Here is a 15,297-nt window from a genome sequence, read left to right as displayed (position 1 = left end):
TCATCAGAGAACAATACAGGTTTCACATTGTCCACAGCCCAAGATTTGCGCTCCTTGCACCATTGAAACCCACGTTTGGCGTTGGCATGACTGACCAAAGGTTTGGCTATAGCAGCCCAGCCGTGTATATTGACCCTGTGGAAACAGGAGAGTTGAAGTGCACATTTAATTCTGCTGTGATTGGGGCAGCCGTGGTTTTATGTTTTTTGGATACAATCCGGGTAGCACCCGAACATCCCTTTCAGACAGCTTCCTCTTGCGTCCACAGTTAATCCTGTTGGAGGTGTTTTGTCCTTCATGGTGGTATGCTGACGTTACCCTGGATACCGTTGCTCTTGATATGTCACAAAGTCTTGGTCACAGATGCGGCAGCAAGACGTGCACCAACAACTTGTCCTCTTTTGAACTCTGGTATGTCACCCATAATGTTGTGTGCATTGCAATATTTTGAGCAAAACTGTGCTCTTACCCTCTGCTAATTGAACCTTCACACTCTGCTCTTACTGGTGCAACGTGCAATTAATGAAGATTGGTGTTTCAGTTTTATTGTCCAACCCCTGTATATAAACACACTTCTATGCCATTATATAAAAACTTCTGCTGCATATAGCCCATGTGGTCTGATCTTACATTTGTGTGTGTACGTGTGTGAAGTGTGGGAGGTCTGAGACTGGTGAGAAATTCATCAGGCCTGTGTGTGTGGTCGAGAGGAGCTTCAGCACCTCAAATAAAACATAGCTCTGAAGCCAACTCAGCAGAGTATTTCACACCGAGTGTTACAAAGGCCAGTTTGTTTGATCGCACTGTTGACAGACCACAAAAGCTAAATAGTCCAACTTAATGTCTAGTGCCTAAACAGTGATAGAAGCATATCCTTCACACCACAAACACCTTTATAAATACCTCCTTGTATTTTATTTAAATAGCAGCAGAATGTGAAACCAACTTCTAAAACTGCACTTTGAATCATCCAACAAAAGTGACCTGATCTAACTAATGTTTAGTCTAAGGCCTTCCAAAATAATAGGTCACATGTGCTCATGCACATAAATACATGCTTATAGGAAATCCTACAAACACACGTAGATTTTAAAATGAATGACAAAACATAATAAGCTAAAATTCAGCTGCAGCTGAATCCAAAAATTATCACGTCTGTCAGGAACTCTGTTCTAATGATGGTCTTGACTGGACATAAAGAGAGACACTGGGTTTCCTACCATTTAAAAGGACATTTTTAATGCGACTGGCCTGGAATAAATATTTAAAGATGCTTCTGATTCTGAAGTAAACAGACATTTTTTTTTCTGTGAAAATCCAGCAAAGCAGAATTTCTCCGCAGCCATTTATAGCATCAGTCAAGGGAACTGAAAGGGGCATTAGTAACCACAGCACAGAAATCCTCCAGCTGTGGGGTACAAAATAAATAAATAAATAAATATACAAAAATAAATAATTGTTCCTGGTCTGCAAATTTTTTTCTGTGTTGATCAGATCAACTATCCCTGCTCCGCTCGTAAATTAATTTGACTGTTCCAGGTTGCACAAGATGTACAAGGAGCACACGACTTTGTCAAAACATGTAAATGATTTATACACATGCACTTTAGTTTTGTTTAGAGTCATAACATAATTTTGAGGTTCCAGTATTAAAAGGCTATATCTCTGAGAGAGAGAGTGTGTGTGTGTGTGTGTGTGTGTGTGTGTGTAAGACAGAGAGAATGATACAGAATATTAAGGGCGTAAAGAGAAATAAGAGAAACAGAAAAAATTATGTAGAAAGGGCTAGAGAAAGGGGTGGAGTGTAAAATGACAAAAAATGTACAGAGAAAGATGCCTATATTGTTAAAATATTACAGAAATTGTGCAGGTGAGAGAAAGCGGGCTTGGTTCTTCAGTTCTCTTTCCTCCTGGTTGTGGTGAGTGTGGGACACTGGGGCAATGGCCTTGAAGCCTGATTCTTCATCAGAGCTCTGTTTACTGCTCCACTGTGAATTAATAGTCATCTGAAAAATAGGTGTGGGTTATTGATCATTGAAAAACAAAGACAGAGATGGAGATGGAAAGGGGAAGAGAGAGAGAGAGAGAGAGAGAGAGAGAGAGAGAGAGAGAGAGAGACAGACAAAGAGAGAGAGACACACACAGATGATGAATTCTTTCTTTGCTCAGAGACACTGCACAGTGTTTGTGCTAACTTTCAGTTAACCTTGTTTTTTTTCAGCAGGTAAACACAGAATTCTCTCTCCACATCACATTACCATCCAGTTACTCACATTTAATTTCTCATCCCAAACATTTGGTTTATGATCATTTCACATACAAATATCCTAAAACAAAAAGGACACAGTTTGCCAGTTCAACCTGGTTCACCAGCTCGATTTTAGGCCCGTTTTAATTAATCCATCAGTACAAGCCTCTCACTTCAATACACACAGGTACTAAATGATACATCAGGGTCATCACTAGAGATTAATGATTGGGGGGCGGGGGGGGGGGGGGGGGCGCTAGGTTTTAACCAGTGGGGGGTCTAGGGGTAATGGCGTCATAGCAGCAAATATCTTTGACAAGGTCAAATACGCACATACTGAGAATATAGACTCGTATATCAATGTACAATTGTTCTATAGTTGTACTTCTGTTGGATGTCAGAAGTGAAATTTTCAAATAATTTCTCAACTATTTTTAGTATATGTTACAAAACATTTTTAAATCAATTTAATTTTTTTTATATTTTTATCAAGAGCCAGTTAAAACTCATTCAACTGTTTTATTTTTAAACTGTAAAAATCATCTAATCGAACTGTATTTGGAGGAACTGCTGCTTTTATAAATAAATAAATAAATTCTAATAACCATCTATCTGTGGAAAAACAAAACTGCATTGTGAACTCTATTAACTCTATTATACAGGCACCTGTAAAGTATATAGTCATAACGTCAGGAATGAACATCAATTCTGTCTGCCCTAAATACTGCGGTGTTTAATGTATGAACATTTTAAAAGGCCTTTTCAGCAGGCTTACCTTACCTTCGTCAATAATCAGTTTCTCTGCTAGCATAATGCTATGTCAACAAATGCATGAGTGGCTTTCAGTCTGGTTTATTAAAGATTGTAACAGGTATTCAATTAATGTTTTTTCTTTATTTTTGTCTTGAAATGACACTTGCCATCCGGAAACTCACTACACCTTCTCCCCAATACAGACCATGGCCAATGGTGTCCAAGGAGCAACAGCTCCCCCGGGTCCTAGTGTGGCCAAGTTTCAATACATTGTTAAAATGGACAGAGAGAAAAAATGAAAGAATAGTGAGTGCATATGAAAGTGTCAAAGAAATAAATACAGTGGAATTTGAGTTCCTAACTTGTGTTTATTGATAGTCAGAAAACATGTTATTTCTTACTAATTCAAGGAATAAGGTTTAAAAGACCGTTGATCACATTTACAAGAATAAATGTACCTCTAAATTTGAGTTTAGCTTATTGCTAGGCTATTGTCATGAATAATGTTGGTTATTTAGCTAGATACTGTCATAACAGTCAGTCATAACGGTGTTTTACCGCGGCGTTGTTCAGCTGTCGTCCACCAGTGACGTCACGGTTGCGTTCAAGAATTTCCGTAGCGAGCTTGGGTTTTTCCGTCAATTTAATAAAATTGTCAGTTTTAAAGCAAATTAAGCTGCTATTTGCATTTTAATTCATACTTATATATGTCAGTAACTACAATAATAAGTGCTAATAAATAAGTGCTTAGCCTTTAAATGTAGGCAGTGACTTTCCATTCACTGGCAAAAGAACTGAACTGAACTAGCTCTTACAGTGTTAGAGTCAGTTAACAAACTCAGACACTGTTTGTTAAAGTGAGTGGACAGCACCATAACATCAGAAAGTACCCAGTACTTCAGGTTACCATAGTGTCCTCCAAGGTCAGATAAGGTGGATGAATTATTACACATCAGTGATTACCCACAAACACATGACAGCTGTGTACCACCACCCAAACACTGTTCAAAATAAAGACCATACGTACACAAATGCAACCTACAAAAACGTCTCCCTAAGGTTCATGGTCTTATGAGAAATGCAAATAGAAAAGTTACAGTTCCAAGCTGAAACCACCTCTTATGTTTATAACAAGCAATTCTTGTTTCGTTCCAGGTTTGTCTTCTCCTGAGAACACTGGAGTGCTCTCACATCTCTGTTGCTTTGCAGCCATGGAGCGCAATCAAGGACTGGAGAACAGTCGAGTATCTACCAGACCATCCTACACATAGCCTAGATATCAAGTGAACAACAAAATCCAAGTCTATCTGAATTCATGTATCAACAAATGTTGTCGCTGTCCAATGATAAACATGTATCTCCATTTCTGCCCTTCATTTGAATACAGCAAGAGTCCTTCACATTGTGTGCAATTTGCATGATGAATGGACCAATGGCAGTGCTATAAAATGACTTTTACACAATATTCTTACATTTCTTCCACTGTAAGTTTAGAACGTTTCATCCTTCTCCTGTTAAGTTACTATTTTTGGAAGTACATCTTTTTCAGTGGACAGTGACAATATTAATTATTATTGTTTATTAATGCCAGTTAGTTTTCATTAGTGTCGGGCTCAGCCAAGCTGACCCTTACAGTGTCCAGTGGAGACAGCATGTGGATGTTTATTATGATGCTCCGAGATGGAGACTCCTCAGCATATGTTTATGCAAAGACTTATGTAACGTCAAGGCACCGGCTACCAGGGCCTGCAGGGGCGAGGAGAGCCCAGACTCCATCCAGCTGTTCAACACTCAACTCAGTCTCAGATAAGGAGATTACGAAACCTCAAATACAGCCCAGTTTTTCAAAGAGAAGTGATTTCAAGGAGTACAGCAGACGAGATTATGACTCTTTAAGAAATTATTCAGAGCTTCATAAATCCTTACATTTTACAAAGATTGCATTAAATTTAGGAAGCAGTCCAGAGTTTTTTAAAAAAAATATTCTGAACAATGATATGTAAGCAATAATCTCTAAAATACTCTAAAACTGCGGCACAGTGGCGCAGCAAGTAGTGTCTCAGTCACACAGCTACAGGGACCTGGAGGTTGTGGGTTCAATTCCCGCTCCGGGTGACTGTCTGTGAGGAGTGTGGTGTGTTCTCCCCGTGTCTGTGTGGGTTTCCTCCGGGTGCTCTGGTTTCCTCCCACAGTCCAAAAACACACATTGGTAGGTGGATTGGTGACTCAAAAGTGTCCGTGAATGTGTGTGTGTTGCCCTGTGAAGGACTGGCGCCCCCTCCAGGGTGTATTCCCGCATTGCACCCAATGATTCCAGGTGGGCTCTGGACCCTGAACTGGATAAGCGCTTACAAATAATGAATGAATGAATGAATGAATACTCTAAAACTGAACTTCAGTTCGGATATGTAACTGCTTATTTCGATTACTAATACTGCTTTTAGCTAATCTTATACACAGCTTATTTGATAGCTGTGTGCCACACATTCAAACAGAAAACACAAGAACATGTTTAATGTTTATTAGAATATAATAAATAACAAAATTTCAAAACATTAGAGGCAGTGTTATTTTACAATGCTATTTACAAAGCTACATGTTAGCTACATTAGCTCCGTAGCTCCAGTCTAAAATAAAAAGCAAGCCTCCAACAGAATGTCTTTCCTTTTGAATATGTGAGGAAGAGGAAATTAGGTTTTTGCTCAATATTTAGAGACTTCCCTCAGAGAAAAGAGAGGAGAGGAGAGGAGAGGAGAGAGAGAGAGAGAGAGAGCTAGCCGCTGTTGTGTTGCTGAGTGTGTGGGTGTAATCAAATTGTAAATGTGCTACTACTTGATGTATGTTCAGATTATGCTGCTTACTGGAGTGTTTAGAGGACACAGAGGGCTGTTCATTTTTCTGTAGAAGATGAAAGTTCACTTCATAAACCACAACCTAAAAGTCATAATATTATATTATTAGCTTCTCTTCCTCTGATCGTAGCTAACGACTGAATATATCCCATTCAATTTACAAATGTAAATTTATTTCTGATATAATCTGATTATTATGATATCATTACAGTGCAGTCCAAAATACATGTCCAAAATTAAAAATGATAATTTATTAATAGTTAATTAATTAACTTTATGTTTTCCACATTGCTGACAAAGATGTTCAGTTTCGTACGTGCAGTTAGCAACTGAGCCTAATATCACCACGCTCAAGCTTTGGCTAACGGGGTACTATATCCCCCATCACTGGAAATATACATTTAGTCAGGTTTGTCCACACTCTCACAATGTGTGAGCACCAAATATAGCACATCTGTTTCATTTTACTGGCCGTGTTTCAGTAATGAATTGCTTTCCACTCGGTTCCATTCATATTTAACGAGCCTCCATCCACTTTACCTATCATTAAAAGCCTCTTAACCCACCAGCACAGTTGGAAAAATTGCACGCTCACACCTGGGATACAACTTCTCCCTTGCAGCGTGTAAAAGCCCTCCCCTTTGCAGTTCTGATTCCAATACAAAGAACACTACAGAATAAAATGTGCGTTTCAACAGATAAATACAATATAAACTTCAGCTTTCTAACTTTAAGATGGCGGCTCACACGTAACAGTAACAATAAATATACTACTTTACAACTCTAGAGTGTGAATCAAGTGTGCACTTCAGTCTTGTCGTTCCAGAAAGCTAAAAAGAGCATACTTCAGATACCAAACAAGCTTTAGCTGACTGGTGACATTTAGGATTAAATATATGTGAATTTTTAGTGAATTCTAATTTAAAGCTGCAGGAGCCTGCTGTGTGCATTTGCTGATGTGATGAAACACTGAGAGGAGACATATTAACAACACAGCGAAGGCTGCTGAGGGGCTGCAGGCGTTCCATGTGCTGCAGAATGAAGACTGAACACAGTAAAAACACTCTGATCTGCTCTAAGGGCACATACTGATTCACTGCAGTGCTGCAACTACCATCACTCTGCTGAGAGAGAGAGAGAGAGAGAGAGAGAGAGAGAGAGAGAGAGAGAGAGAGTCCTATACCAATAATTATATGAACACATGCAAGTATGCAATTGTGTGTAATGTCCTTATTCAAATACATGTAACAGAAAGTCAAATGGATTGGGACAAGGACATTTGGCTGAAATGTCATCAATGAATTTTCCAAGTCCAACTGCATTTTATCACTCAGCGAACCAGGACTGTGGCAACCTTCAAGAATGAACACTCCCTCGGTCTCTTGCACGCTCACACAGCAGGGCTCCACTGTGGTCGAGACCCCACATGATGTAACAGCCTCATTCCACGACAGTCCTCACACTTACGTAACCTGCAGGACAGAAACTGGAGACGGCTTCTTTACACTTGCGGAGTTGAGCTTCTTCAGAGTCAAATTTCCAGTGGGCTTTTAACGAGCATCTCCAAGCTTCATAAACCACACCCTAATCTTCCGTTACAACACACCATTAACCCCACGCTATAACTTCCTTTGCTTTCAATATCAAAGAGAACACACAGAGACACACACTTTGATAAGAGAGTCCCTGCAGGAAAACCCCTGCAGCAGGGACCACGCTTCAGTTTTTAAAGTCTGACGAAGCCAAGTCGTTTGTCTTCTGTGATACACTATGGAAATGAGCCTGGCATGGGTTTTCTCTCCAAAAGCCCAGCAGGGTTAAGTGGAAAAAGATATTTCATTTAGATATAGCTACTAACCACTTAACAGTTCCGCATAATCCAGCTGAAACTTACAGTCCCTGCGGAGAACAGAGGGGTGGATGAACGGTCACGAGCATTTTCACTGCTGAAGAGGTGAAGATCTTCTTGTTTTCTATTGGACAAGACTGGGGAAGTTGTTAGACCACTGCAACACGTCCAATGATTAATAAAACATCAGTAAGTGATGTCTATATTTATATGAGATCATGGCTTTTGATGGTGTATTTTAAAGAGCAGATACATCAGCACAACTAGTGCTGGGCGAAATGAGCGCAAATCCATATCGAGATTTATTGTACAATTTACCACGATTATTTTTGCTTGTGTATTTTTGACCCTCATAGATTAGTGACATGGCTGGAACTGTAAATATGCTACAGTATTAAAGCTGGGGTGTTTTTTCTAATGTTACCGGGAGCTTTTTCCTCTCTCGTTTTCTGAGCACTGTTTGTATTTGGTGTGTGACAACACAGTTTTACGTTTTCAGAACAGTTATAAATCTTACAAGATACCCATGGAAGGCCTATTAAATGTGTATCGTGATGTATGTCGTGACAACATATGGTAATTCCCAGTAACTGCCAAATACCTGTCCCTGTGGGCACAACATCTGTGCCTCAGTGGGTCCTGCCCATGTGCCAAGCACTGGACCTATAATAAGGTGGTTGTATTCCAAATTGTACGTGTTCTACCATAATACACTATGTGGCTGAACTAGCTGTTTTCTTTCCACCTGGACTTCACACCTCAACTCAATGACCTTGTGTATACCTGGAAAAGGTCTGGAGTCATGTGTGTGTGTGTGTGTGTGTGTGTGTGTGTGTGTGTGTGTGTGCGGCTGCCAAGATCTAAGCAGGTATGAACACACTGGTGTAGCAGTCAGGCAGAAGGAGGAAACCAGGCCAAAACACACACAAACATACACACACAAGCTTGTTTCTGCGAAATGTGGGGACATTACATAGAGTTCCATTCATTTTAAATAAACTTTTAACCATTTAAACCATTAACATCTCTGTTAATGTTAGTACTACCAGTTTACCCTACCCCTGATCTTAGCTCAAATTTAAAAGTGGTCTTCATATAAAATTGTAAGGATATTCATTGTGGCCCCTACTAGTAAGACATGTCCTCACAATATGTGTGTTTAAACAGATTTGGGTCCCCACAATGTGATATATTCCTGGTGCACGCACACACAGGGTTCACATTACCTTCAGCCATGAAAAGAGGCCACATTACTTACTAAACCAACTCCAAACAACACCCCATTATTGCAGCAAAACTCATAACACATTATTTTGACTAGTGATTCTGGGTGATTAAGGGTGGTTAGTAAAGCTCAATACAAACAGAGAGGACTCTCGGGAGGTTATGTTTTTCCAGGCTGTGTTAACATTTGTCAGAATAGTCAATGAGAACCTTTAGTATCGATCAATACACTACAGCACACAGCAAACACAGAGCAGCGCACCCCACTTCCCACAATAACCACACAATAAATTCTCTCCAAACACCACAGTGAGGATACCAGGGAGGACGTGAGCCCGCTTTGCTTCAGTAACAGCTCTGCAACGTTCTGTAAACCTTGTCCAAGCTTGCAGCAATGTTTACACAACGTGGACAGATCAGTTCATTGTACTGCAGGTAACAAACTACACCCTCATTTTCTGTCATCGACTCTTTTTACAAAAGACTAGAGCACATACCCAACAGGCCACATTTAAAAATGACAACCCTGGGGAGAAGCTTATATCACGCAGCTCTGATCTAGGCGTTATTACAGTCACTCCCTTTTCTGTAAGAAGTGTGACTAACAGGATGAGGGATGCGGTGTTCTGAATTTAGCGCTGAACCTAAGGTCTCTGTTACCAAGGGCACACTGTCCAGTATAGAGAAGTGACTTTGACTCAGTTCAAGGACATAGTTTCAAAGACGTTTTCTTTTTACAGTGGCAGCGCTAGGAACCAAGAGTCACAAATCAAATATAGGCTAATTATAGGAGCAGTTAACGTACACAAGCCTTTTGAGTTTGTCTAAGTAATTTGAATCAAGAAAGAAGGCTGTATGTTCCTTGGTGACATTGTTATTTTGTTATTGAAAAGATTAAATATTAAGCAAAAATAAAGGTAAAAGTGAAGCACTATTGCTATTATGACATAACTGGACAGCCCAATACTTTTGGAGGAGAATACCAACCAAGTACCGTGTTCCTCTATGTTATCTATAAGATGCCCAAGTGAAAAAAGAGAGGGAGGACAACTATGCTCCCAATGATGCCACCATAGATGGATGAGGACATCTTGTTTGCATTTTAAGGGCATCAGGATTCAGGTGGAACTCCTCTTAAGTTCTTTGCCCAAGATTGTTTTGCCATCAAGCTTTATCTCAAAGTATCAGAGTCATTTCTAGCATTGTGGCAACACCAATTCCTGTATATACACATGTATATATCTCACTCATGGAGAGACACATCCTGCTGCTACACACGAGGCCTCATTACAAGCAGGCTTGCTTTACAGACCAGGTATAATCAGCCATTCCCAGCAGGACACTGAAATCTACCCCTGCAGAGTCTGCTGCAAAACCACAGCATGGCACAAGCCCCAGGGATGCACAGGACCTGAGAGAGACCACCCTCACCCGTTTAAGGCACACAGCCCCGGGGGAATACTGCAGGAAGAAGCTCGCAGCTGTCAACATAGCACTTCGCTGCAGCTCTGTAACTGCACGGCTTATCTAACAGTGAATATACCCAGTGTTTTCACTCTTTCTGCCAAGGACACCCTGTAACACAAGTGTCCTTCAGCCCACACTGACCAAGTCTTACTCGCTTCTACAAAAAACAGTGGGATATTTTTAGACTGGGTTAAAGTCTACAACAGACATAGAAATAAAGGGAATGCTAGGTCTAGGTACAAAAGAAAAACAGAAAAGCCCATTTACTATTACCCTTGTTAGATTATAAACAGGCTCTACTTGGCTGACATATGTAAATGACCTCTGTTCTGATTGGCAGTCTAGAATTGTACCTGGCTCACACATAAAACAGTTCATGCTAAAACACTCATAACAACTTTAACATAGGAAGGAAGGGCTAAGATGCTGTTGATTGAATAGATATGAAGGAATAGAACTAAGTAGGTCTATATATTTTATATTTCTGCCTTTATGAAATATTATATTTACAAGATGAAAACACTGGATTTACTGAAACAAGCATCAATAAAAATGCCATAATTGAATAAAATTTGCAGTGCTAACTGGTTATAAATTGTAACTATACTGTGACCACATGATGCTAAATAATTTGGGCTAAAGTCTTTTTAATTTCTCTCATACACTTGTGTAAATATATAGAATATTAGCATAAATTATGCAATATCTCTAAATGAATAAACAAATGTTTAACGCATATCTTCTGCTATATATTTAATGTCTCTGAGCACAGAAAACAAACCCAAATTCATTATTTCCTGCATGCTTTACTGTTTCTGATCAACCTGACATTATAGTGACACCTTTAGTTTGGATGTATCAAAGATGTATCAAACATGGCTGCCCACATGAGAGACCCATTCAAAGGAGTATAAATATACCACTCCACAATTGGGAGAATTAGTAAAAATAATAAACAGTCACTGTCCTTGAAAGTGTTTACGTAATACAAAAACAAGTTCCTTTAAGAAAAGCGATGGAAATTCTGTTTTTTTCTACTGTAATTCGCTATTTCAGCATCATTAATACCTCCTGAGCGTCAAAAATACGTTTCTACATAGTTTTCGCGCCTTTAGAATTCACACAACACGAAGGCAAACCCTATTTATCGTGACACAATGAGAAACGGTCAAAAATAATCGCTCCTCGGGACAGACCTTCCATGCTGTATCCCACTCCGACCACCGTGTCCGTCTCCTGCGAGGAGCCCGCGGCTGAACTCGAGCTCTCCCCGGCCTCCATCGTCCGCGCTCACGGTGAAGAAGCAGCCGGGAGCCAGGAGATGGTCATTGGCGTAGAGATAGATGTGTGTCCGTATATTATTAAACTCTACATATTTGCTTCTCCGAGCTCTTTCACTGTCCACTGACAGTCCCTCTATCTCTGCCTCTGATGCTGAAGAGCAGTAAACGAATCAGATCACTGAAGGACCGATTCTTTTCAAATGAATCTTTTCTGCAAGTGTTGAACCGATTTTGACTTGAACCGAACAGAAAAATCTGCGCCAGGGTAGCCTTACCTTTTGGTCTCAGGAGGCCAAAGTGCAAGTGGTGGATCCACGGCCAGAATTCTTTACAGCGGTGGGTATAAATATGACGTCTTTGAAATAAGTATGGTTGTCCTGTCTGTGAACCGATGAATCATTTGTCAAAAATCGGTTCACCAAAGTGAATCCGTTCACCCTCTCTAAAGCCATAGAGCCCTGCGACCACGTCATGCACCCCGGCGGGCAGGTTGTTGGCGTCAGAACAGGACTAGCTTTCATATGACGTCAAGACCTTATGAAAACATGTGAGAACAATCCGAATTTTATATAATTTGCCACACTTGAACGAGTCTTTTGGGATCCAGGTTGATGCTACACATGAAATGTTAAAGTGAAAGGCTGTGGCTTAACTGAATTTTGTACAAAGAATACAGTGAATGTAAGGCCAAAGCCTTAATGAGTCTCATCTCCCTTTATAGTGTACTATGTAGGACATGAGCAAACAGTTCCTACCAAACCTCATAAAAAAGTAAAAGAAGGCCAGGCAAGATGCTGGACTCTCTCTGCTGTGCACTTTATAAAGGAGCAGTCAGGCATCCGAGATCCAACTTAATGAATACGTTTCTACCAGACTATAACCCATGGAAGCAAATCTGTCTCATCTGATTTTGAAATATTACCACTTTTGAATTTGTAGCACTGAATTTTTCTTGCACTGAAATTATGAATCTGAATATAATTGGGGTGGCACGGTGGTGCAGCAGGTTAGTGTCACACAGCTCCAGGGGCCTGGAGGTTGTGGGTTCGATTCCCGCTCCGGGTGACTGTCTGTGAGGAGTGTGGTGTGTTCTCCCTGTGTCCGCGTGGGTTTCCTCCCACAGTCCAAAAACACACGTTGGTAGGTGAATTGGCGACTCAAAAGTGTCCGTAGGTGTGAATGTGTACCTTTGTGTCTGTATTGCCCTGTGAAGGACTGGCGCCCCCTCCAGGGTGTATTCCCACCTTGCGCCCAATGATTCCAGGTAGGCTCTGGACCCACCGTGACCCTGAACTGCATAAGAGTTACAGATAATGAATGAATGAATGAAAATAATTGCTCTTGAATAGAACTCATGAAATTTTTAGAACATGTTCACTGCTATTATTCAATTTTAATAAATTCAGATTAAAAAATGAAAGCTAAAAAAATTCAAAAAATATATTTCGAAGTTTCTCAAATTCAGTAGACGAAATTCAGATCCCAAAATACGAGTCATAAAAAAATTCAGAGTCACATCCGGGACACCAAGAATGGGCAATCGATTCATTTGGATTTTCTCTTTCACCTTAAATGCTGCACTAGTTTCATTCTGTCGCCGCTAGATGGCGAAATACGAACACAACTTCCACACCGTGGAGAAACTACACGTTTAGCTTCCTTCCGCGGATATTATTTCTTTATTTTCAAAGTATCTCAGGAATCTGAAAGGTTCACTAAAGACACAATAACAGACTATTGATATCCTCAAGATGAAGACATTTTACTGTGGATTATTTTTGTAATGGCCCTGTGAATATAGCGTGTGATGAATATGTGGAAACATGAACTGTGGGGTTTATGTCCTGTGGCATTTTTATTTTGTAATTGTCAGATTATCAAGATTCTGAAACTGATATTACAGAAGGTGTAGTACAAATATAATATCCCAAAGTGCAGAGTTTAATTCATAAAGTCGGTGTGTATATTAACAATGTCTGGTTATTTCTAATATTATTATAAATATTTATATTGGAGATTGTGTTTGTAGATTATTTATTTGTTGTGACAATGCTTCTTGGCCATACATTTAATACCATTGAAAAGCCTGTTAATTTATTTATTTATTTATTTGTAAGGAACATGCGTTTGTGGGAGGAGCAGTGGAGCTGAGTGTGTGAGATGCACTCATGAAAAATTTGCCAAATCCTCTCCGCCAAAGACAATTACACTGTACAACCTATGTTTATAAGTAATTTCTTCAGTTTTATTTGTATAAGCTCAATTTCTCAGTGCTGTTCAAATGAAAGTTAAATGTACATATGTTTAAAAAGACAAAGGCTTTCACACACACAGTCACACATTCACTCACACCTACGGACACTTGAGTCGCCAATCCACACTCCTCTCAGACAGTCACCAGGAGGAAACCCACGCGGACACAGAGAGAACACACCACACTCCTCACAGACAGTCACCCGGAGGAAACCCACGCAGACACAGAGAGAACACACCACACTCCTCACAGACAGTCACCCAGAGGAAACCCACGCAGACACAGAGAGAACACACCACACTCCTCACAGACAGTCACCCGGAGGAAACCCACGCAGACACAGAGAGAACACACCACACTCCTCACAGACAGTCACCCGGAGGAAACCCACGCGGACACAGAGAGAACACACCACACTCCTCACAGACAGTCAAACGGAGGAAACCCACGCAGACACAGAGAGAACACACCACACTCCTCACAGACAGTCACCCGGAGGAAACCCACGCAGACACAGGGAGAACACACCACACTCCTCACAGACAGTCACCCGGAGGAAACCCACGCAGACACAGGGAGAACACACCACACTCCTCACAGACAGTCACCCGGAGGAAACCCACGCAGACACAGAGAGAACACACCACACTCCTCACAGACAGTCACCCGGAGGAAACCCACGCAGACACAGAGAGAACACACCACACTCCTCACAGACAGTCACCCGGAGGAAACCCACGCAGACACAGGGAGAACACACCACACTCCTCACAGACAGTCACCCGGAGGAAACCCACGCAGACACAGAGAGAACACACCACACTCCTCTCAGACAGTCACCCGGAGGAAACCCACGCGGACACAGAGAGAACACACCACACTCCTCACAGTCACCCGGAGGAAACCCACGCAGACACAGAGAGAACACACCACACTCCTCACAGACAGTCACCCGGAGGAAACCCACGCAGACACAGGGAGAACACACCACACTCCTCACAGACAGTCACCCGGAGGAAACCCACGCAGACACAGGGAGAACACACCACACTCCTCACAGACAGTCACCCGGAGGAAACCCACGCAGACACAGAGAGAACACACCACACTCCTCACAGACAGTCACCCGGAGGAAACCCACGCAGACACAGAGAGAACACACCACACTCCTCACAGACAGTCACCCGGAGGAAACCCACGCAGACACAGGGAGAACACGCCACACTCCTCACAGACAGTCACCCGGAGGAAACCCACGCAGACACAGGGAGAACACACCACACTCCTCACAGACAGTCACCCGGAGCGGGAATCGAACCCACAACCTCCAGGTCCCTGGAGCTGTGTAACTCGTACTTTGGCGTCTG

General features: G+C 41.3%; 1 protein-coding gene across 1 annotated transcript in view; it reads right to left on the bottom strand.

Moving 5' to 3' along the window:
- The window catches only part of LOC136675705 (phosphatidylinositol 4-phosphate 5-kinase type-1 gamma-like), a 47,371-nt gene extending 35,563 nt beyond the window's left edge, over positions 1 to 11,808 (bottom strand). The window contains exon 1 of the mRNA XM_066652414.1: positions 11,590 to 11,808. Coding sequence (XP_066508511.1) covers positions 11,590 to 11,674 — 85 coding nt within the window. The 5' untranslated portion in view covers positions 11,675 to 11,808. The remainder of the gene's footprint in view (positions 1 to 11,589) is intronic.
- Between the last annotated feature and the right edge of the window lie 3,489 nt (positions 11,809 to 15,297).

Source organism: Hoplias malabaricus, chromosome X1 (genome assembly GCF_029633855.1).
Source record: "Hoplias malabaricus isolate fHopMal1 chromosome X1, fHopMal1.hap1, whole genome shotgun sequence".
Taxonomy (NCBI): Eukaryota; Metazoa; Chordata; class Actinopteri; order Characiformes; family Erythrinidae; genus Hoplias; species Hoplias malabaricus.
Note: the sequence above shows the minus strand (reverse complement) of the source record. Positions and strands in the feature narration are given on the sequence as shown.